Source organism: Rattus norvegicus, chromosome 5 (assembly GCF_021556685.1).
Source record: "Rattus norvegicus strain SHRSP/BbbUtx chromosome 5, alternate assembly SHRSP_T2T, whole genome shotgun sequence".
NCBI classification, from domain to species: domain Eukaryota; kingdom Metazoa; phylum Chordata; class Mammalia; order Rodentia; family Muridae; genus Rattus; species Rattus norvegicus.
The window spans coordinates 129,935,413-129,960,000 of NC_141538.1; the positions used below are offsets into that span (position 1 = coordinate 129,935,413).

General features: G+C 37.8%; 1 protein-coding gene across 5 annotated transcripts in view; it reads left to right on the forward strand.

Moving 5' to 3' along the window:
* The window catches only part of Eps15 (epidermal growth factor receptor pathway substrate 15), a 100,224-nt gene that overhangs the window by 6,330 nt on the left and 69,306 nt on the right, over positions 1 to 24,588 (forward strand). For all 5 annotated transcript variants that reach the window (NR_158458.2, NM_001365390.1, XM_087549162.1 and 2 more), the window contains 4 exon segments: positions 11,566 to 11,607; positions 18,462 to 18,551; positions 19,403 to 19,450; positions 23,010 to 23,105. Coding sequence is in view for 4 of the 5 variants with exons in the window: in NM_001365390.1 (NP_001352319.1) it covers positions 11,566 to 11,607; positions 18,462 to 18,551; positions 19,403 to 19,450; positions 23,010 to 23,105 (276 nt within the window). In the remaining variant the exon portion in view is untranslated.

The window sequence follows — 24,588 nt, forward strand, 5'->3', positions numbered from 1 at the left end:
TGAAGTTTTTCTTTTATCTTAGTACATAAAGATTTTTTTTTTGAGGCTGTGCAGTGCTCTGTGTTTTACCACTGATCTAAACCCATGGTCTAGTGTTTTTGTTTGTGTTTGTTTGACAAACACACCTGTTTGACAGGTTCTCACTTTGAAGCTCTGATCGCTGTGATCAGCTTACTGGCTGTGTAGAACAGGATGGCTTCCAACTGAGATAACTGCCTCTTGTCTGTCTTCTGGGTACAGGGATTAATAAAGGTATGTGTCTCCATGCTTAGCCATGATTTATCTTTTATAATAACTTTTTAAAAACTTTACTTATTTTCTATGTGTTCAAGCTTAATGCCTGTGTATCTCAGTTTTGGGGAATTGGTTCTCTCTTACTATGTGGTTCTAGGGATCAAATTCAGGTCCTTATACTGACAACAAGCACTTAATCTAGAAGTACTTGTAAATTGTGACTTTAGAAACAGACAAAACAACCCAAAAACTTTCTGTATGACCCAAAAACAATAAGTACTTTAGCAGGCTAGGGCTGGAGAATCGTATATTTGAGGCTGCCCTTGGCCTAGTGAGTTCTAGGCCAGGCTTTGAAGCATAGTAAGACCCTATCTTTAAAAACAAAAAAACCAAAAACCAAACTGAAGACAGTGTTAGTGTACATCTGTAATTCTAAGTGCCGAGTGCAATGGCCGGAGGACGATCAGGATTGCTTACAGAGCAAGTTCAGAGTTAGTCTGGGCTATATGAAGAACCCTGTCTTAAACCAAAACTCAAACAATGAACAACAGCAAAAATCCCAAATCAGACTCAGAGGCCTGAAGCAGTAAATGGTGGAGCAGTGCTTTGTTTATTTGAGACAGTGTTTCCTCGTGTTGTGACCTGGAGTCCCAGTCTTCTTCTTCAGCTTAAGATCCTGGCATATGTAGTTTTGATGTTGATGCTTTTTAATTTTAAAAATGATATAATTTTGTTACAGAAATTTTGAAAGCTGGAGAGGAAAGTATCCCACAACTTCAGTTTCTGGTGTTTATTTATTTATTCATTTGTTTTGAGAGTTGGTCTCTCTTTTCATTGTAATATGGTCAGTCTCCTATGAGCTGGTATTACAGGTGCGTATGTATCATTTTGATGTTTATTTTTTATTTCATTTAAAAAACAAGCCAGAACGTGGGGCTGGCTGGGTGGGATCTGAACCATTACATGTACTAGTTAGTAAACATACCAATTTATTGCTTCAATGTAACAATTATGACAATAAACAGAGGTTAGTGTTTGAAAATTACAACCTCACAGTCAGAAAGTGAATATTTTAGTCAATGTGACAGATTTGAGTTTCTATTATGATGTTTTCCTTTTTGTCTCTTGTACTATTTATATTTTGTCTCTTGTACTTTTTATAATTGAGTATACCCGGCATACTAAGGAGATTTCTGCTTACTTAATGGAAGCTAGTTTTTTTTTTTTTTTTTTTTTGCATTAACTTTTTTTTCCCTCCATCTTTATTAATGGGTATTTCTTATTTACATTTCAATTGTTATTACCTTTCCAGTTTCCAGGCCAACATCCCCCTAACCCCTCCCCATCCCCTTCGATATGGGTGTTCCCCTCCCCATCCTCCCTCCATTACCGCTCTCCCCCCCAACAATCACGTTCACTGGGGGTTCAGTCTTAGCAGGACCAAGGGCTTCCCCTGCCACTGGTGCTCTTACTAGGCTATTCATTGCACCTATGAGGTTGGAGTTCAGGGTCAGTCCATGTATAGTCTTTGGGTAGTGGCTTAGTCCCTAGAAGCTCTGGTTGGTTGGCATTGTTGTTCATATGGGGTCTCGAACCCCTTCAAGCTCTTCCAGTCCTTTCTCTGATTCCTTCAACGGGGGTTCCGTTCTCAGTTCAGTGGTTTGCTACTGGCATTCGCCTATGTATTTGCCATATTCTGGCTGTGTCTCTCAGGAGAGATCTACATCCGGTTCCTGTCAGCCTGCACTTCTTTGCTTCATCCATCTTATCTACAGCTAGTCATTCTTAAAATGGTTTGGGATGTTCAGCACTTGGGAAGGATTGCTGTAGTAAAATTAATTAGGACCAGTGGGTTTGTTCAGCAGTCTCCTGATTGAGTGCTTTTCTTTATTTTCATTTGTTTACAAGCTAGTGTTGGTAACAGGCTTGTATACTGTCTCCAGTTGCCTCCCCTTAAATGCTCATTAGGGCATTTCACTTGTGTTCCAAAGAAATAGAAAAACTTCTTTGTGAGTTTTTCATTTAATAAAATTGTGACTCTGAAAACAAAAGCAGGAAAATAGCCTCACAGAGATTCTTTTTTTTTGAGATTGAATTCAGAAAAATGATCTCAGTTAAACATATATAGGAAGAAGTCTGGAAGAAAAAACACTTAAGATTTTATAATATCATTAATTATAGCTTTTAATTAACTCACTTTTAATAGTGAGTATGTATTCCTTCTGTTAGCAACTGATTGAGCACTTTTATATGACACTTGCAAATTTACTTAAACTGACATCAATGACAAAATAAAACTATATTTTAAGGTTATACCACACTTAGATTTGTTTTTTTGTCTCTATCTTCCTGCAGAGTCTTATTTATTCCATGTTGGCCTAGAACTTGTTTTATAGCTGAGGATAACCTTGAACTTCTGATCCTACTGCCTCCCTTTCTCAGTTCTGGGATCTTGTGCTACTGCAGCTGTTTTTATACCATATTGGATCCTCCAACTGAGTCACATCCCAGTACCCTTAATATAGAATTAAACTTCTCTTAAATGCTGGTGATTAAACCCAGGGCCTATGCATATTAGACAAGTGCTCTAATACTGAACCACACCCCCTTCCCTTTAGATTTCTTTAAATTTTTTTTAAGTTAAATTAATTTAGTTTACTCCGTTGAGTTTGTGTGTCTTGCTAAGAACCTAGTATGTGCTTTACACATACTAGGCATACATTGTTATGTCTGGTAGATTTAATTTTAAATAGTCTAATCTTTGTGTTTAGAGAAATTATGATAATTTTTATTATTATAATTGGCTTAGAGAATTCAGCTTGAAAAGTAATTTTTAATTTTGTTTTCTGCTTTGTAATTTAAAAAGTATTTTATGCTCTTTCATTTGACCTTTATAATAACCAAATAACTAGGCTATTATTATCATTACTAGAGGATATTGAGGGTCATATTATCATCAGAAATTAAAGGGAACATGAATGTGATATGAAAAAAATACAGTTAACACTAGTTTACTACCTGCTTCAGGCCTTTAATCCATTTCCATTTCCCAGAAGGAGATATTCTTGTTAGTTTTTGTGTGTGTGTGTGTGTGTGTGTGTGTATGTGTGCGTGTATTTTCTATAATGATCTTTCTCTTTCTCTCAATGTATCTTTTAAAAGTTATTTTGATGAGCTGCTGCTTTACAACTTTATTAATTTTAGTTTATTTTATATAGGAGGTTCTGTGTTAGTGCATATAGATACCCTCATTATTTTAAACATTTTCAGGGTAGTCTTGTGTGTGAATAACCTTAGTTTAAATAACTTAGTCAACTTAATGATGAACATTTCTGTTGTTTACAGTTTCTCATTGTTACTAGCACTGTAGTAAATATTTTACATGTTCTTGTGCCTGGTAGCTACATGGCTTAGTTTTTGGTGGATGTAATTATTAGTTCAAATGGTTTAAAAGGTTTTTTTTAGATTTATGAGTGTTTTGCTTGCTTGTGTGATATTCAGATGTGTACCATGTGCATGCCTAGTGCCTGTGGAGGTCATAAGAAAGCATCAGATCCCCTGAAACTGGAGTTTTGAACAGTTGTGAATTGCCATGGGAGTGCTGGGAATTGAACTTAGGTCTAATGCAATAAGTGTTCTTAACACTGAACCATCTCTCCAGCCCCGCAAATGGTATATTTATGCTATGTAGTGCAGCCACTGTTTGATAATGCCATTTTTTCTTAGCCTTTTTTGATTTATTTGATATAGTATATTTATTATGACATATTATTATGTCAGTTTGATATAATAATTAGATTTCACCATTTCAGTTTGTCATTTCTTTAATTATGGGTAAGGTTAAAATGATTATTTTGTTTTATTTTTGTAAACTGCTTATTTTTTTTTTTTTTATGTTTAAAATTTATAGCCTTTCTCTTAGAGCTTTTGCCAGATTTAGATCTTTTTCTCCTTCATTGCTGGATATTGACGCCAAGGTCTTACTTAAGTGGCTAGGCAAGTGCAGTGCCATTGAACTTTATCTCCAGCCCCAAATCCCTATTTTGTTAAATTGTTTTATGTGTCTGAGAGTTTTTGCTGCCTACATGCACGCATGTGTGCTGTGTGCGTGTGCCCTGTGTTTATGGAGGTTAGATGAGGGTGTCGGCTCTCCTAGAACTGAAGTTAAGTTACCGAAGGCTGTGACCCATCGTGTGAGTGTTGGGAACTGTTCTCTGTAAGAGCCTTCTGAGGGCTGAGCGTACAGGCCTATCACCATGCTTGGTCTGATTAGAAGGACTTAAGCTAAGCAGATTGATTTGGTTACAAAGGCCACTTATAGTTGATTAAACTTTATTTATTGTAAATTGGCACTAAACGTGAGTGAGTAAGATTGAAATGTTTTAGTTTGCATCTATGTTGCTTTTGTTCTTAGTCTGTTCTCTACATTCTGTTCTTTTCCTCCTTCCTTGGCATACTTTTATGCATGGCCTTGTGGGTGGATTCTGGACCATCTGGTACTTCAGAACAATTTAAAACTGATTCTGTTGACTCTGCTCTGAGCCACACTTGGTGGAAATGTCCTGATTTGTGTTTGTGCTTGGTAAGTCTTCTCTCGTATATTTCCACTGCTTTTCATGACTGATTTTCCTTAGCACATGAATTTTGGCAGTGTCAGTATGCACGGATTAAGGTGTCAAAACTTCTTTTCTTGTAAACCCCCCCCCCCGTCCTATTATAAAAATTTAACAAACTCTGTGATTATGAGATGATCTTTAAAAAAGGGGGGGATTGTTTGAAATTGGGAATAAAAACATCAAAATCGTGATTTTCCTGCCTCAGCATCCCTAGTGTGGACATAGTCACTTTATTTTTATTTTTTTACAGATAAGGCCTCACATAGCTTAGGCCAATCTTGAACTTGCTTTATAACTGAGGGTAACCTTCATCTCCTGATCTTCTATCCTCCTGCCTTTAGCTGCTAAGGTCTAGCTAGCATTACAGATCTGCACTACCATTCCTTTTCTGCTTATACTTTTTTTTTTTTTTTTTGGTTCTTTTTTTCGGAGCTGGGGACCGAACCCCCGGCCTTGCGCTTCCTAGGTAAGCGCTCTACCACTGAGCTAAATCCCCAGCCCCTCTGCTTATACTTTTGAAGTCTAAGAATCCTCTGCCAGATCCAAGATTATAAAGATTTGTCTTCAACACACACTTTTTTCTAAAGACAGGTTTTACCGTGTACTGTGTGGCTGGCCTGGAATTTAAGATTTCTCTGGTTCTGACTCCTGAGTATTGAGATTAAAGGGTTGAGTCATCACACCTGGCCAAGAAAGTTTTTTTTTTTTTTTTTTAAGTTTTAGGCTTTATATTGTTCCTTGATTGATACATTTTTAGCTAATTAAAAAAAGATTTTTAGGGCTGGAAATCCCAGCAACCACATGGTGGCTCACAACCATCTGTAATGAGATCTGATGCCCTCTTCTGGTGTGTCTGAAGACAGCAACAGTGTACTCAATAAATAAATCTTTAAAAAAGAAGATTTTTAAACACTTATTTGTGTGTATGTATGTGTGTGTGTGTATGTATGTATGTATGTATGTATGTATGTATGTATGTATGTATGTATTAGGTCAAAAGACAGCTTGTGGGAGTTAGCTGTCACTCTCTACCATAAGGATTCTTGCTGTTGAACTCAGGTTGCTAGGCTTAGAGACATGCACCCTTACCCACTCACTGCTCTATCTCTGGTCGTTTGAGTTAATTTTTGTATAGGATGGGAAGGATCCAATTTCGTATTTTTGCTTGTTGGTATGTTTTAGTTGTGGTGCAGCATCCCATAAATGATTAATTTATTCTGAATTCATAATTCTGTTCTATTCATCTGTTTGTCTAAACATGTACAGTGCAGTGTTCTTTTTCTTCTGAGACAGGGTTTCTCTATGTAGTCCTGGCTGTCCTGAAACTTGATCTGTAGACCAGGCTGATCTCAAACTCACAGAGATCCTCCTGCCTCTACCTCCAGAGTGCCGGGATTTAAGGCAGGCACCACCATTGCTCAGCTTTATTATATATTTTAAAACTTTTACTCAACAATGCCTTAATAGTTTTTCAGAAACTCTTTTACAGTTTTTAGATGTACTCCTAAATATGCTGTTCTTTTTTATGCTGCTGTCAATGGAATTTAAGTTTATCTTCAAACTTACTGTGAGTGCATAAAATACAATCACTTTTATATATTGATTTTTATTTCTTATAACCTTGGTAACTTTGTTCATTTTAATGGATTCTTTATAAAGGATCTTATTCTCTGTTAATAGGGATCTACCTCTTCTAGCCTGGATGCTACTTATTTCTTGTTTTTGTCTATATTTCTCCTCCAACTAGCCCCTCCATTATAATAATGAAAAGATGTGGCAAGCATAGACATGACATGCCAGTCTTTGGGGGAAAACCATGTATGTATATAGCATAGCCTCACCACTCATACACCTACAGAAAGAAACTGAAAAAATATATTTATAAATGCATATATACAGACTGTGTAGTAATATGTAGCAATTTACCTTTTTTTTTTTTTTTTTTTGAGACAGGGTTTTTCTATGTAGTTCCGACTATTTTGGAACACTCTTGGTAGACAAAACTGGCCTTGAACTCACAGAGCTCCGTCTACCTCTATGCCTGGCTTGCAACTTACTTTTTAAAAGAAATTTCTCTTATATTTATGGATATATGTCAAAATTGATAAAGAATAATGCTTTTAATTTATAACAGAACTTAAATTTTTTATGTAGACAACTGTGATTTAAAAGTTTCCCTTTAGAAATTTCACTTCATTGCTAAAAAGGCTCATGTGCAATTTTGTACAATTATTTTTAGGTTTTTATTTTTTCCAAATCAAAACTTCATCTCACTATATAACTATTCTTGTTATAAAGGATCTTCGGAGAATGCATAGTGTTTACTGAGAATGTAAAACCATATATAATCCTATTTCCCAGAGACAACCTCTGTGAACACTTTAGTCATTCCTTTGGATATTTGTGTTCATCATGTGTGCTTTTTTAACATCTAAAAAGTGATCATGTTTCTAGTTAAGCAACAGAGACAAGAGCTGGTTTTACTGAGGCACATAAAAACATTCTGAGTTCATCTTGCTTGATATGAGTGACTTGGCAATTTGGATGACTTTTTCTGCTCTTACCTGTAATTACATTCGTGTAGTAATAGACTTTGCTCACCTTAATAAACTCCTGCCTTCTTACATGTTTTCGCAGTAGCTAGTGAATCTATATAGTATTGATGGATAAGGGACAGTTTGGAGCTCACAGGTTTCTTTTGGGGCGGGGGCGGAGGTTGGTGGTTGGAGACAGAGTTTCTCTGTGCAGCCCTGGCTATCCTTGAACTCAGAGATCTCTACCTGTCTCTGCCTCCTAAGTGCTGGGATCAAAGGTGTGTGCCACCACTGCCTGTCTTGGAGCTCAGAATTTCTTATTTATGATTTTAAAATTTTCCTTTGTATGCCAATTTAGTAAAATCAACTCCTTATTATCTTTGATTTTTTTTTCAAAACAAACATTTACCTTTAGGTCGGTAATCATATATTTTTTTATTTTAATTCAAACTGGGACATTTTTAAGAATGAAAAGAGATGTTACAAATATTTAACATTCTACACATTTGGGGGATAGTTCCATTTAGTTCTCTTTTCTCTTTTGAGCTAGGCTTTTACCTCTGTAGCCTAGGCTGGCCTTGATATTATGTAGCCCAGGCAGCCTGGAAGGCGTGTACCACCATTGCCTCAATTTCCATTACTGGGATTATAAGCGGGAGATTATAAGTGCTCTGTTTATGTTTATTTCGCATGTTCTATTGAGTTTAGATCCCGAATTTTGTACACCTTTTATATTTTATCCCTTTCTAATATAGAATAGAAATTTATCCAGTTAAAAATGAAAGACTCTTGATACAGTTAACTTCCAGAGCAAAATACAGAATTCCAAAATGAAGTCTTCTGTTCTGTTTTACTTCTCATCATTTTGTTCATGTCTCCTGTGCTTTTGAAATCTGCAATTACTGTCATAGCAAAAGTTTTTAATAAAATTGGTAATTGCTGTGCCTCAAAAGCTAAGTTTCTTTTGGCACTTTTTCCATTTGTGTGTGTTGTGTGTGTGTGATATGTTCATGTGCATGGGCCTCTGTCATGCAGAGGACAGAGATGGATGTCTGATGTCTTTCTGTTGTTGTCCACCTTGCTCCCTTCATATGGGGTCTCGGAACCAGAAGCGCTCCATTTCTACTAGGCTGGTTGGCCAGCAAGCTCCTGGGATCCACCTGTTGATTTAGTGCTGGGCTTGTGGGTACACATGTCCTGCCTGGTTTTTATGTGGGTTTTGGGGATTTGAACCGAGGTCCTCATGTGTGCCCATGAAACTTCCTCACTGAGCCATCTCCCTAGCCCACATTTTTTTTTTAAAGACAGAATTTCATGTTGTTTTCATTGAATTTTAATCCTTGATTAAACCAGTTGATTTCCAACTAGTTTTGTACAGTATGTCACCAAGTTTTGGAGGACTTAGTTTTAAAAAGATTTACCACTAAGGCACTTAGGCAAGATTTATAAGGCAACTTGTGACATTATAAAGACTCCGGCTGTTAAAGTCTGATGAACCTGCTACGTTGCCATGTTGAAGTTTGCATTCCACGCTGGCTTCATCCAGAACGTCTAACTATTTATATATGAAAGCATCCGTGAATGTCGACATTCAGCATTAACCATGACCCTGACACTTCCATAATCAGTAGCCTTGAGGGTTTCCTGCAAGTTCTCTTCTGCCCACCCATTTTCTGGAAAAATGAAAATAAAGTGCTTAGTTTTGTGTTAAACAGCTTTTTTTTTTTTAGCTCATTGCTCCTAAAAGGACTCATATTAGATAATAAAACAGTGATTACCGAACAGCAGAACAAGTAATTATAAGACTACTATACAAAGAATAGGAAAATAACTGCTAAATTGTCAGGCTATTGTTTCCTTGTACAGTGTTGATTTGTTCCTAACCTGTTTCCTCACTGCAATAGCTAGCTGGGAGCCAGGTGACCTTCTGTGTCACTGCACGTGCCACTTTTCTAGCCACACTACCAAATAGCCAACAGCACCACTAGCAAATACTTTTATTTTACAAGACATTAAAGAAGAAGTTATTCATATTTCTTGTGTCTGGGGATATATTTTTTAATGAGTCTGCTTGGTTTCTTTAAAAAAATTAAAAAATAAGTTAATTTATATATTGACGGTGGTGTGTGCTGGCTCATGTGTGGAGGTTGGAGGACAACTGTGGAAGTCAGTTCTCTTCCTCTGCCATGTGAATCCTGGGATGAGCTCGGGGGTCAGGCTGCTCAGCAAGCCGCTTTGCCAAATTTATGTCTCTGCTCATTTTCTTTGAAAGAAAGATGTTCTGATGACTCTGGAACTATCAGTTGTCTTTCAAATGCTGTCAGTTGTTTAATTTGTTACAATACTTAGCCCCTATTAACATATACTGTGGCTAGGAGTTCGTATACAGTGAAAGTATACTAGGTCCAACCAGGTTTACATTAATTATTTCAGTGTAATGAATAATAATAGTTCATTTTTAAAGTGAGAAATCCGAGACAACTAGTGACAACCTGAATGAGCTGACAGGACAACAAACTGAATCAAGGCTGTCCTAGGCGATCCATGGGCATCTTAGGAAGCATAGTGGAGTGGGAAAACCAGAATTTATATTCTGATTTTTTCTCTCTCTCTGAAAAGTGAACTCTGAAACTGGTGGTGCACACCTTTAATCCCAGCACTTGGGAGGCAGAAGCAGGTGGATATCTGTGAGTTCCAAGACAGCCAGAGCTACACAGAGACTCTGTCCCCAAAAACTAAAAATCAAAGAATTTTTCTTTTCAGGAAAAGCAGAAAGTAAGAGATATGTGTATATGTCTGGTATATACATAACATATCTGGAATATATATTGATTTATACACAGTATATATTCCACTATGCATGTGTATTTCTACCTATGCCTTTCTTCTCCCTCCTGTCAGGTCTTTCTTAAATAATACCCCTTTTTTGGACATTCAGATTGTTAACTGACATTTAAAATTATATCTTAAGTTACTTCCTATGTTCTTCCTATCTTTACACGTGTCTCCCCACCCCCACAGTCACTCTTGACTTTGTTTTCCTTTGTGTATCCTCATTTCTTTAACTTCTTCTTTTTTCTTTTTTCTTTTTTTTTTTTTTTTTTCGGAGCTGGGGACTGAACCCAGGACCTTGGGCTTGCTAGGCAAGCACTCTACCACTGAGCTAAATCCCCAACCCCATTTCTTTAACTTCTACTCATGAAATAATGGTGCTCTTTATAAATTATCTTCTACAAAATCTTATACTGTTCTCTCCTGTTCATTAGTTCTTTTTTTCTTTGTATATGTGTGTGTGTTTGAGACATGGTCTTGCTGTATAGGTCAGACTGGCTTCCATTAGGTACGCAGGCATCTACCAGCCACCATGTCCATGCACTACCTGTTTTGCAGCTGAGCTTTGTTAAATGCATCATATATGCATGTTATTTCTAAGTAGATAGATCCACCCTCTTTTCTTCCTTCCACAATTTTAAGTTTCTGCTTTCCTGTCACCTTGGAACCTTCTTAGATGACCTTCTTTGCCCTGAGCATTCTTCCGTCTTCCTGCACAGGCAAACCTGAGCTTTTGAGCATTGGTACTTCAGGCTGGCTTGCAGATGAGCTATTGTGTTCATCCGCTGAACAAGGAACCCTTTGAACGGGGGTGGGAAACGAGTGGCACTGCCTGCAAATGAGCAATTCAAGTCTGGTGACATCAGATCATCATCAGTACAACAGTTTGTGTACCACAAATTGTTTGTTGTTGCTGTGGTCACAGTTTTACGCCAATTTATATGCTAGGCTAATGCTTTCCTTCTGTACTGCATCCCTGGACTTCTATTGATTACTTTATTGAAGTAGACTTTGAATTGGTTTTTAAGTACTATGGATACTTGGGTAGAGGATGGACATTTTGTAGAGAGCTTTAAACTGACTTCTGTTATATATTGGGTTTCTGGGTAGAATTATGATTGAATAAAACTCTTAGATTTTGTTTTCCTGGTTCTTTGTAACCTGTGACTGTTCACTCATTTTCCTCTTTGTCCCCAAAGAAGAACAGATCCCTTCCCCACAAAAAAACCAATCTTTCTGAAATGATCTTAACTTTTTGTCTTTGTTTCTCAAATATATTTTGAATGAATGCAAACTATATCACAAGAAGTTATTGGATAAAATATAATTGCTATTTATTTCTATTTTAGTTGTCAAGTGGGAATCCTGTATATGAAAAATACTATAGACAGGTAAGATTTTACTAATTGTATTCTGAACATAAAATATGCTATCAATTGTAGATTATATGCACGCAGATAAGCAGTCACTAAATATGTTTGATGTGTTATACTTTCAACTTTTTGGGCTTTAGCCTCTAGCTTTGAGTACTTGATACTGTTTTTGTTTTGAGAGGGTCCTGCTAGGTGGTCTCTGCTGGCCTTTTAGTATATAATCCTGAAGTGGGAACCTAAGGGCTCTTTGGAAAGTCAGTTGTGTTAGATGGTGTTTTGCTGGGACAAACACAAGAAGGAGTGATTTCCTGAAGTGGACACAGGTGAAAGACTAAGACAGACTCGTGAAGGAATGTTTCACTGAACAGACACAGGAGAGAGGATGTTCTGCTAAAGCAAGCATGTGAAAGGACACGTGATGAAAGATTTCTTTGCTAATAGCACACATGTATCGGTCCACCTTACATTGTATAGCTGGGCTGCATTTGTTGGGACTTCTCAGACTTGGGCTGATTGGATGCCTGTGCTGAGGCAATACCCATGCTGAGGCAAGACACGTGGAGGACACCTATGTTTGGAGGACTCCATGGAGTGACTGAGAGAGAGAGAGAGAGAGCGCTTGGCTTGCTGGTATAGATAGCTCAAAACTTGTGGGTTTCAAGCTGATCCCTCCTGTTGTCTTGAGCCAAAACTGGGGCCTGGCTGTCTCTGCTAGGTCAAGTCACCACTGTTGCTAACCCAGATCTATAGAACTGAACTATAGAACTGATGTATCCTTGAAGTGTTTGTGAGTGGATCAAGCTGCTGCTGTCTGTTAGCCTGTGAACTGAAATGCCGATATCCAGACAACAGAGATGGGAGTAGCTCCAAAGAACCTTTCTAAACAGGTCCACTTCCTTTTTCTTTCCCATTACGTCTGGTGAGTGGTGGGCAATAAAAGAGGTTAAAACATTTAATAACTGTCACTAAAAATAGGATTTGAAAAAAATTAAACTTACATAATTCTATTTCAATCTCCTGAGTGCTGAGATTACAAGCATACACCAAACACTGGCAGTTAGCTCTCAGAAAAATGAAAGATAATTTAGTTTCCTTAAATATTAGTGTTTAAAAAATTCTATAGAACATTAGATACATTTATTCAGATAAAAATATCCAAATTAATGTGTAAGCCAAATAGGAATAACTATTACATGTTTGTTTGTTTGATGGTTTGGTGGTGGGTTCTTGCTCCATAACCTGGATGGCTTGGCACATAGTCTGATTTGTCATAACCCTCCTGCATCAGCCTCTAGTGCTGAGATTATAGGTGTGTGCCATTATACCTGTCTTATTTAAGTGAGTTTTACAGACTGAAGCATGGCTGTCACACACAGTAATTGAGCATGGGCTGAGGTGTAGCTCTTTGGTAGATTAAATGTTCAGCATACATAAAACCCTAGGTAGGTTTAATTCCCACCAACCAACCAACCAAAACTTGTATCAAGGCTTTGGTTAATTAATTACTCAAGGAAATGTTCAGATATAAAATTAAGAATGTGATAATATTTGTTAATCCTAGCACTTAATGGAGGAAACAAAAGGATCAAGAGTTCAAGATAATTCTAGGTTATATAATGAGTTTGAGGCCAGTGTGAGCTATGTGATATTCAACCTTGAAAAGCACTAAAAGTGAAAATGAGAATATGTGTTGTAGTGATTCATACTCAACCAGAAAATTCATTTGCATCTGAATGGACAACAGTCATTTGCACTTTAACAGTTCTATTATTTCTCATTTCACAGTTTAAAGCATTATTAAAAAGCTAACCTGGAGCACATACATATTTTAGATCAGATAGTATCCTGATGTTCTAGATCTCTCCCCACCGCCTCAATATTTTTGAGATAGTTTTATGAACCCTAGGCTGGCCTTGAAGTAGCAGAGTATGATTTAAACTTTCTGTCTCTGCCATCCACGTGCTGTGATTACAAGTGTATGCCCCTGTGCCCAGCTTCATTTGCTCATTTCTTTTCTTTTTTTTTTTTTTTTTTTGGTTCTTTTTTTCGGAGCTGGGGACCGAACCCAGGGCCTTGCGCTTCCTAGGTAAGCGCTCTACCACTGAGCTAAATCCCCAGCCCCCATTTGCTCATTTCTATGTACTCATTTCACAGAAAACTTGTGCAATTATAGAAAAGACTGGTCTCATTTGGCTTGGCTGTCTACCTCACTTTAGAAGATACTAATTAGCCAGCTTAGAGAACCCTTCAGTTTTGACTTGTAAGTCTACTTGTAAGTAGTGCTTGTGTACTAATTAGCAGCCTCTAAGTCTAATTCTTAAAAATATGTAGAGTCTGATGTATTGATAATTTTAAGCGCATACACACATACTTCTTAAGAGTGGGATTCTTGTTGCTCAAGAGGGTCTTGGACATGAAGGTTCAAGTCATTCTGTCTCATCCTCACGAGTAGCTGGGATTACAGGTATTATTATGCTCAATTTGACTTTATGCTTTTTTTTTTTTAAATCTTTTGAGGTGAGATTTAGCCTGGACTCAAACCCATGATGGAGTTGAGGATAACTTTGTACTTCTGATACTTCTGCCTTTACTTTCAAGTGCTGAGGTTACTATTTTGCCCACAACATGTCAGTGTTGGTTATAATTTTTACAGAGTCTTGCTGTGTAGCCAGACTCTCTTAAACCTTAGAGCCACCGTCATGGCCTCCCCAGTGCTGGGATTGGGTTGGCGTATTATAGCCCAAGCTGACCTCAAACTTGCTGTGTAGCAGAGGCTGTCCTAAATGGCTGATCCTCCTACCTTTGCCTCTGAAATGCTAGCATTATAGGTGTTTGCCACCATTTCTGGCTTCATTACTGGTTTTTTATTGAACTTTAAACTTTGCTTATTTGTTCTTCAGGCTTTTGGTTAGGATCGAAACCTTAGAAATTCTTTTTACCATATTTCCAGTTGTACTTATGAATAAGAATTGAGTTTTCCCCAGGTATGCTCAAGTTCTTAGTTAAAACCCTTACTACTTGTGATGGTGAAACTTTATAAAACTGATATTTCTCATTGTGTGTGTGTGTGTGTGTGTGTGTGTGTGTGTACGCACACATGTATACTCCCTCACGTATATGAAGGCTAAAGAAGTGTCTTTACGGGGTTGGGGATTTAACTCAGTGGTAGAGCGCTTGCCTAGGAAGCGCAAGGCTCTGGGTTCGGTCCCCAGCTCCGGAAAAAAAGAACCAAAAAAAAAAAAAAAAGAAGTGTCTTTACTCAGGTGCCCTTCACCTTTTGTTTGAAACAAGATCTCTCTTGTTGTGTCTTTGGTCAAATATGCTAAGCCAGCTGACCATTGAGCTGGGATCCTGGGATCCACCTGTTTCTGGATCTCATTTTCTCATTGCAGGAATTGTAGGTTACCACCATCCCCAGCCTTTTACTTGAGCTCTGTCATCCAAACTCATGCTTTACAGCTTTCTAAGGCTGTAAAGCATGAATTCTAAGGCTGACAGAGCTGTCTCTTTCCCGCCACCCATGCCCAATCTTTCTAGGAGAGACTTCTAGATAGTGACTCCATATCGAGTCACTTTCTTTACAGATAGCTTGTCTGTCAGAGTAAAAGAGAATTGTTCTTAAATAGGCCTTATATTGTATACTTGATTCATTTAATTATGTCCTTTTAAAAAGAAATTTAATTTAGACATTGTTGACTCTCTGTGATAATAATATCACAAAAAGTTGTTCAGTAACAACTATTGTTTTGATACTCTGATGCATCAAAGAAATCAGGTCCTATCAGGTCCAGGAAAGTGTTTCTATTCAGTTTACTAAAATGGATCCTACTAATTATATAATGAGATAGTGTAAGAAGAAAAAAAGTATTTTTTCACACATTTTGATATGAGGATGTACTTCACTGATAGACTGCTTGTTTACTATGCATAAAGTCGTGGGTTCTGTCCCAAGAACTGGAGGTGAGGTGGGGTTAGGGTTGGGGTGGGGAATGACATCCTTAAGGTTTCCCTAGGCAGGTATAGTGTAGATAATACACAGTGATCCCAAAACTTGGGAAGTGGAGATGGGGTGGGAGGGCGCCAGCAGTTTAAGCTCAGCCTGGGCTACATGAGGCCTTGGCTTTTGAAGCAAAAAATGAAAAGCAAAACTAAGATGAATAAAGAATAGGGGAAAGGACTTGTGGTGACTGCCCAGGGAAAGGCACTTGCTGTATGAGTCTGATAGCCTGAGCTTGATCCCCAGGACCATGGTGGAAGAAAAGAACAGACTCTCAAAAGTTGTCCTCTGACCTTGACACATATACCATGCCCCTACCCACATCACATACACAGAGAAATAATTTTTAAAAATTATTTTAAAAGATTCCCTTGCAACTCTCTAAACAATAGAAAAAGAAGAGAAGAGAAAAAGGGAGACGATGTGAGACAGGGGGATCACTTGAGCTGGCTAGTTCAGAGTTAGCTCAGAGAACATAGCGGAAACTTTTTTTTTTTTTTTTTTTGGTTCTTTTTTTTCGGAGCTGGGGACCGAACCCAGGGCCTTGCGCTTCCTAGGCAAGCTCTCTGCCACTGAGCCAAATCCCCAACCCCAGCGGAAACTTTTAAAAAATAAAATCAAGTAATCCTAATAGAGGGCTGTGTGTGTACATCATGGGAGAGTGTCTACATATGGGAGACAGTAAACACCATTAAATTGTAAACAATTTGTTCAGTTGATTATTTTTTGGCTTGTGTCAGGAGTTTGCTTTGGTGTAGTAGATCAACTTCCAGGCTAAAAAGAGGCAAGAGGCCTAATTCAGTTTGCTAGTATAGTCTAAAAGTTATTCAGGTGTCTTTTTTCTCCTTTTTGAGATAAGTTGTTTTTTTTTTAATTTTTAAACAATTTATTTTTTCTTTTATGTTATAAATACACTGTTGCTATCTTCAGACACACCAGAAGGGGGCATCAGATCCCATTACAGATGGTTGTGAGCCACCATGTGGTTGCTGGGAATTGAACTCAGGACCTCTGGAAGAGCAGTCAGTGCTCCTAACCACTGAGCCATCTCTCCAGGCACCCCCTCCCCCTTTGTAAGACAGGATTTTTCTGTGTAACCCTGGCTGGATGTCCTTGAAGTCAATCTGTAGACAGGCTGGCCTCAGATTCAGAGATCTGTCTGCCTCTGCTCTGCCTCTGGAGTACAGGGATTAAAGGGATGTACAGTCACCACACCTGGCTATTGAGATAATTTTATGCAGCCCAGACTGGCCTTGAAATTAACTGTGTAATGGAGTTGTGTCTTGAATTTCCAATTCTCTTGCCTCTTCCCGAGTGTTGGGATTAAAGGCATGCGCTGGGGTTGTAGAGATGGCTCAGGAGGTAGGTACGCTGGCTACCCTTTCCCAGAGGATCTGGGATCAATTCTAGCACCACATGGTAGCTCAGAAGCATCTGTATCTCCAGCTCCAGGGAGTCCAGTACTCTCTTCGGCCTCTGTGGGTATTGAGCATGTACGTGGTACGCAGATGTATATGCAGGCAGAACACAGCACACAGAAAATAATTTTTAAAAAGGCATGTGCCTTCGTGTCTGCTTTTTATTATTATTCTTCCCTTACTATACTGAGATCAAACATAATTCTTTATACATGCTAGGTCAGTGCTCTACCACTAAGCTGTATTCTGAGCTCAGAAGTCTATTCTTTTTAAGTGTTGAAATTTAAATCCTTGGTGAGACTGTGAAACTTTGTTGAGGACATGGATTCTAGCTTGTAGTTTATAGCAGAGAGCCTTTTGCAAGAACCAGGACTGTATAAACAGCCTGTAGGTGAATGTAAATGGGTATGGCTGCAAGAATGGAAGATTGTAAGATTACATATTAGGATACAGTATATAAATACTTCATGGATTCCATCTATGTTTTCTCTGAGTGTACTGATAAGCTGGGTGTGAATTTTCCTTTTAGACCATGGTAGACTGTGGTCAGGAAGTGGTCAAAGAAAAGTAGTTCTGGAGTGTTCTAGAGGCACGTTTCCTGATACTTTCTGTACTCCCCCCACCCCCAAATTGAAGGATTAGATTGTTTGTTTGTTTGTTTGTTTGTTTGTTTTTCTTGAGTGCCTGATCTGGCCTGTTCTTTCCTTTGGAAGTTTTTTTTTCTTTTGCTTCTTTGTTGGTGCTTTGTAGAATACTTTGTGTATTTACAGAGAATTTAGTCTTTAAACTAGAAACACAACTAGTTCATGAATATCCTAGTATAATATTTCCTTTCCCATGAATTTTTAAGATTTACTTTTCATAGTTACAAATAGAAATTTAGAAAAATCTTTACAAAAATGGGTTTTGGGGTTTTTGTTGTTGTTTTCTTGTTTGTTGTGACTGCATTCTGTCTTAAAGTCCCCATCAATGGAAATGATGTTTTTCTTTGTGTAGTAGGTAAACTAAAATGACTTACTGCTTGGTTTAGAGCTTTGATTTTTTTTTAATATTGCAGTTTCTAAGAGTAGATATAAAAGCAGTTGATCTAAAACTATTTGAAGAGGCAGATAATATAATATTTCAGTTAGTCAGAAGACCTCAGGAATTTCTTTTTTTCTTTTATTGGCACTTAAATGACAACCATAAAAATGGGGAGCTAGAAGATGTAGTTGATGTTCTGACTACTCACTGGTTTTTCCTAAGCTTGTTCTTTCACTTGGATAACAGACACGACACATATTCTGCAAATTGATTCCTGTCTAGATGGCACCGTTCCTTTAGGCTCTGCAGAGCCCTTGCCCTTGTTAGCAGAAGGATTCTGGTTCCAGTTCTTACGTTAGGGAGAGGAGATAGAGAAGTAGTGGTAATTTTGATCTTGTGTTTTATTGTCTGCTTCCTGTTTTCTGTCTTTTCAGGTTGAAGCAGGCAATACTGGAAGGGTGTTGGCTTTAGATGCTGCTGCATTCCTGAAAAAGTCAGGGCTTCCAGACCTGATTCTTGGAAAGGTAGTGTGTGTTTATTATAACTAGATTATGCATGAGTGTGTAGAAGCACAGTGAAACTACCAGCAAACTCAGAAGGATACAGTCAGGAGACACAGGTTAGAGCTGAGTCATGGAAGCAGTGGAAGGAACAGGATGGGGTGTCATGATGTAATGATTGTCCTTCTGAGAATTAAAGTGGTGCTGAACATTTTAGAAACGTCACTTTGAAGAGGATGAAATGAGAAAGTAATGGTGCCTTTGAGTATTGGCAAGAAGCGGGGCAGAGTAGGAATCTTGCTATCCACTCAAACAACTGGCCCTATCCTTGCCTCTTTTGTAAAACTGCCCATGTTTAATGTACAAAGTAGAGTGAGGGAATGAAAAGAACAGAGGTAGAAGGCCCCTCTCTTGCCAAATTGTTATGTGTGATATTGATATATAATAAGTAAAATCTTGAAAAATATTCAATATTAATAATTTAATGATTCACAGATAACCATTAACTTTCCATAAGGGAAAAATTTATCTTATTAAGAATTAAAATCAGGATAGTGTGTTTCAGTAGACAGCGTTTGATTCAAAGTTAAGCCCTGGGCTGGTGAAAGGGCATTTGACTAAAAATTGGAACTTGGGTTTAATTTTTCCCTCATTCCTTTAATGTTCTTAAGACAGATCATCTAACCTAGGCCTTCATGTCTTTGAAAGAGTTGCACTGAATAATTTTTAATGATTCTTGGATCTGTTTATATAGGCCATAAAGTTATAAATGACAGGAACTCGATTTATCTTTTAAATGATTTTTGTTAAAAAAATATATATATACACACACATACATATATAAATATTGATTCTGTTTTCCTCTTAAATTTCAGATTTGGGATTTAGCTGACACAGATGGCAAAGGTGTCCTGAACAAACAAGTAAGATTGAGAGATTCATGTGAAATTTTTTTTTTTTTGGCTAATTTGAAAGAAAAAGTAGCCATTTTTTTATTTTAAGCTCAAAATTTGCTTTTCAAGATCACGTGTCCCATCATTGAAAGTATATCTAATGACTGATTTCTAAAGCTTGGTGACATTGTTTTTTTTTTTTTTTTTTCTTTTTCCGGAGCTGAGGACCGAACCCAGAGCCTTGCGCTTGCTAGGCAAGCGCTCTACCACTGACTGAGCTAAATCCCCAACCCCAACATTGGTTTTTGAAGCATATATCTATGTATATTATATATGTTACATATTATATAAAATGTTATATATTTGTATATCAATATATAGATATCTATTAATAGGTATGTGTTATATATCATATATAAATATGTATATATTAATATATATCATCTATCCTACAGGGAGACTTTGTTTTTTGTATTTTATTAATTAAATTTCTTGAATATATGAGATCATAAGTAAACATTGGTTTTATAAGTAGTTGTTCAGCCCAGATCTTTGAAAGGAGTCTTTGGAGGTAATCAAACCTGAATTCTTGTTTTACTTTTTATGTGTAAACCAAAAGGTAGTTTACAAGATGGAACTACCCTCTAGTCTATGAATATATGAAAGGTTATAGCCACAGATACTGAATACCATGTAGATGTACTTTATGTTCGGCTTGTTGAAAGTTTACTATGTCCTGATACTCTTGCTAGCACCAACTGTGTAAAGCTCATTTTCCCTATGAAAATAGCTAAAACAGGGTCAAACCAGAAAAAGAATGAGAATAATAATTAGATGATAGAGTCAAAATACCCAGCCTCATTTATAGGAAAAGTATACTATGTGTATGGTTGTTTTACTTGCACGTATGTGCATGTCCTTGTATCACATGTGTGCCTGGTGCCTGCAGGGGATAGGGCATTGGATTCCGTGGAACTGGAATTATAGACAATTGCAAACTGCCATGTGGGTGCCAGGAATTGAGCCCATGTCCTCTCTCTAGCCTCAAGAACACCCAGGATTTCAGGACTATATTATAGTAGTGCTTATTGAATGTTCTGGGAAGAAGGGCCAGTTTAAGGCACTGAGGACAGTGCCACTCAGGTATCACCAACTCAGACAGCAAGTATTTGTTAAGAGCCACGCTTTATAAATACAGAGGTGACAGTGACAGATATAGCTCCTTTTAGGAGTTTGTAATATAAAAACTGCTTGTAGTCCTGGACATTGGACGAGTTTGAGTGTCTTTGTGATATCCAGGTTGCTAGATGTATGGGTCTGCCCTTGAAGTTTGAGTTTACATTGAAGGCATAGTGTTTTATTTTGGCATTTTGAAGAACTATTTGCGTTGAGCCACAGTTAATTAAAGTTCCAGTCCACAATTATTTGGCTGCATTGTTTTTGCGTTTGTGACAAAGCAAAACATCAAAGCAGAAAGGCATGGTGAATAAAAGCTTGCTCACCCCATTGCTGGTGACCTACATAGGTCCTCCCTCTTAAAGTTTTTTCACCTGTTGGTAACACCACCCAAGACCATGCCTTTAGCATATGAGCTTGGCATATCAGGAGACATTTAAGATCCAAACTATAGCAAAGGTATAATTTTTTAAAAGGTGTGCATTTAGTGTGTGTGTGTATATATATATATGTGTGTGTGTGTGTGTGTGTGTGTGTGTGTGTGTGTATGTGTGTGTCTGAGTACAGATCCACTTACGCCCTGGTGCACATGGAGATCAGAGGATAACCTCTCTGGTGTTAGTCTTCACTCTCAACTTTGATTGAGGAGGATTTCTTTGTAGTTTTCAGCTGCACATGCCAGGCTAGCTAGCTTGTAAGGTTCTGCAGATTCCCTTCTCCACCTCCGATCTAGCCATAGCATGCTGGGATTACAAATGTGTACTGGTGCATGCAGCTTTATGTGTGGTCTAGAGATCTGAACTTCAGTCCTCACTCTTGCATGGCAAGCACTTTATCCATTGAGCCATATCCCCAGCCCAAAGGTAATACTGTTTGAATTATCCTATGAAAGAAAGAAAAGAAACCAACATTGAGAATTTGTATAACAAAATGACACTTAGTGCTTTCCTCCTACAGAACGGTTTTTATTTCATTGCTCCTAATACATTGCAAAGTGATATCATTAGATAGTCCTCCTTTCAGATTTGAGTTTTATTTAATTTGCTCAAGGCATTGCAGCTATAAATAGCAGAGCTAGAATTTAATGGAGAATTACTTCACTTCAGGGCTCATGCACACTGTAGAAATGGATCTGATTCTTTAAGCATAGCTGAAGAATTCCAGCATTGAAAGCTTAGTGGTACAAACAAAACGTCAGCAGAAGAGACATGGGAGTCAAAGGAGAGAGAAGTGGGGGTGCTTCATGATGCTCCATAGATGAGACGAGCTTTGAAGCATCATTTTTGCCTGAGTTACTAAGACTGTACGGAGGATGAAGGAGCTAGGAGATTATTTGTGACTTAGGAGTAGTTTTCAGCTGTGAGAATTGAAGTCTGATTACACAGAAACTTTTTAGGTAAAAGAGGAAAAAAAGGAGAAAGAATAAGAGAGAGTGAGAAAGGGAGAGAGCAAGACAGACAGACAGACAGACAGACAGACAGACACACACACACACACATACACACACAGTGAGTTCTACTGGAGATAAAACCGAGGGTCTGTCATGTATGTGAGACAAATAGTCTACCATCGAGTTACATTCCCAGTTCCAAGGAGAATCTCTTGAAAATTTTCAAGAGGCAAGTATTGAGTAGAAGAGAGAGCTTGCAAGGTCAAGGTCAGGAGAAGGTAAGAAGGGAATAGGTGAGAATGGGATGTGGCTACCAATAGTGAAATATTGGATCAGCAACAGGCCTAGGATGTTGAAAAACTGGAAAAAAATCTTACTGGAATAGAACGCTCAGAATGACTGCAAACAGACTCAGCGTCTCTACATTTCTCTACTTACTTCACATGCTTGAGTGGAGACTTAAAGTAGCAGGACTATGGGCGAGATTTGTGAATATTTTTAAGTCAAGCAGTTAAAATTATTTTAGATACTGCCCAGTTGTTTTCATGTAGTTCTTTTGGACTACCAGTGATTGCCTCTTGGACTCCTGATCCAATTTCAAAATTATAGCTCCCACTCCAGAGGTGACTTTTGGGAACATTTAGTTTATTATTTCACTTTAGGCTCCCCCACCCAAATGTCTATCAGTTAATAGACAGCACTTTTTAGTGAGATTGCGTATTCTTTAAAGCATGAATATTCTGTGCAGTTTCCACTTCTCATGTACCGTAGTATATTTAAATATTTTTATGTTACTTTTTTAAACTAATGATAATAGATGATAGAAAAATCATTGTACATGTCTTTTTTTCCCCTCAATTTTAAAGCAAATGTTTTTGAAACAAATATACTGTTTTATTTGTTGCTGTATAATACTGTGGAATAATTGTGACTTGTTTGTATTTCATATTTTCAAACAATAAAGTGGCTTATAACAAGGTAGATTGGGAAAAAGCTTCTAACATTTATGCTTTTCTTTGTCAGGAATTCTTTATTGCTTTACGGCTTGTGGCATGCGCCCAGAATGGACTGGAAGTGTCACTGAGTAGCCTAAATCTGGCTGTTCCTCCACCAAGATTTGTAAGAAATGATTTTATATATAAAATTTATCAATTAAAAGATCAGGGCTGAGGGGCTGGGGATTTAGCTCAGTGGTAGAGCGCTTACCTAGGAAGCGCAAGGCCCTGGGTTCGGTCCCCAGCTCCGAAAAAAAAGAACCAAAAAAAAAAAAAAAAAAAAAAAAGATCAGGGCTGGGGAGATGGTTCGCTGCATAGAGTGCTTGTGTCTGTAAGCATGGGCTGCTGTCAGATCGATAGAATCCACAATAAAAGCTGGCTTCGTGACCTGCCTGTAATCCCAGAAGTCAAATGAAATGGGATTCCCCAAGGCAGATTCTGGTTAGTAAATAGTGGGATCAGTGAGCTGAGTCACACGAGAGACCCTGCCCAAGAAACAAAGTGCAGAGTTAATCAAGACAACACCGAAAGTCAGTCTCCGGCCTCTGTAGAAACATACATGATCACACTACATTCAGAAAACAATTACCACATGATTTGAAATAAAATTCTAATTTTTTTCTACTTTAATCCCTATCACTTAGCTGCCTGGTTTTATTTCTTAGTAATTACCACTGTTACTAGTTTTCTGTATGTCTTTCAGAGTTATACATGCATACAAAAACATAAATACCCATTTCTCAACTTTTTAATGGTAGCATTTTATATATTTGATTCCATACCCTTTAAAACAAACATTTTTAAGAGACACATGTTAACATAAACTTTACTTAGTATTTGAATAATATTTTTTGTTTATATTTACTATGATTTATATAAACTCCAGCTAATAGGCATAAAGATAGATTTTTATGGAGGGTGCTGCAATGAATAGTAATTTTGTTTATATCATTTTCATATGCAGAAATGTAAAAATGAACTCTCAAGAGTGATTGTCTTAGGTTTTTGCATGTAACTCCTGGCAGTGGCCGAGAGACCCTGTTTGTTGGTGCTCTTCTCTCAGACGGGGCAGAGCAGTGGCAGTCCTTTGCTCATCCTAGCCCGCCTGGCTTGGTGGTCAAAGCTGTTTCATGCCTGGGGCACATGAGAAACAGAGGTTCTGCATGTAGGACCTCACTTTTACCAGCAATGGTCGGCATGTCAGCTCCCTGGTGCTGTTGCTTGCACACTGTTACCAAACTTAGAGATCCTCACCAGCTTGCTGGCAAATGGGACGTAAAGTATAAAAAGATTTGTCTTTTTAGCTTATGGGTGAGAGTGATTAATTTTTCTTTTTTCTGAGACAGGGTTTCTCTGTGCCTTGGTGGTCTTGGAACTCACTCTGTAGACCAGGCTGGCCTTGAACTCAGAGATCCACCTGCCTCTGCCTTCCCAGTGCTGGGATTAAAGGCAGCACCACTACGACCGCCTGGCTGATTAGTTTTTCTTAAATACTGAATGGTTTATATTCCACTTATGGGAATGTCTAATTTTAGACTATGACTTTTTCTGAAGTGATTTTTTTCTTCTTGAATTCTAGAGGTTTTTTAAAAATTGGGAAGTTAAC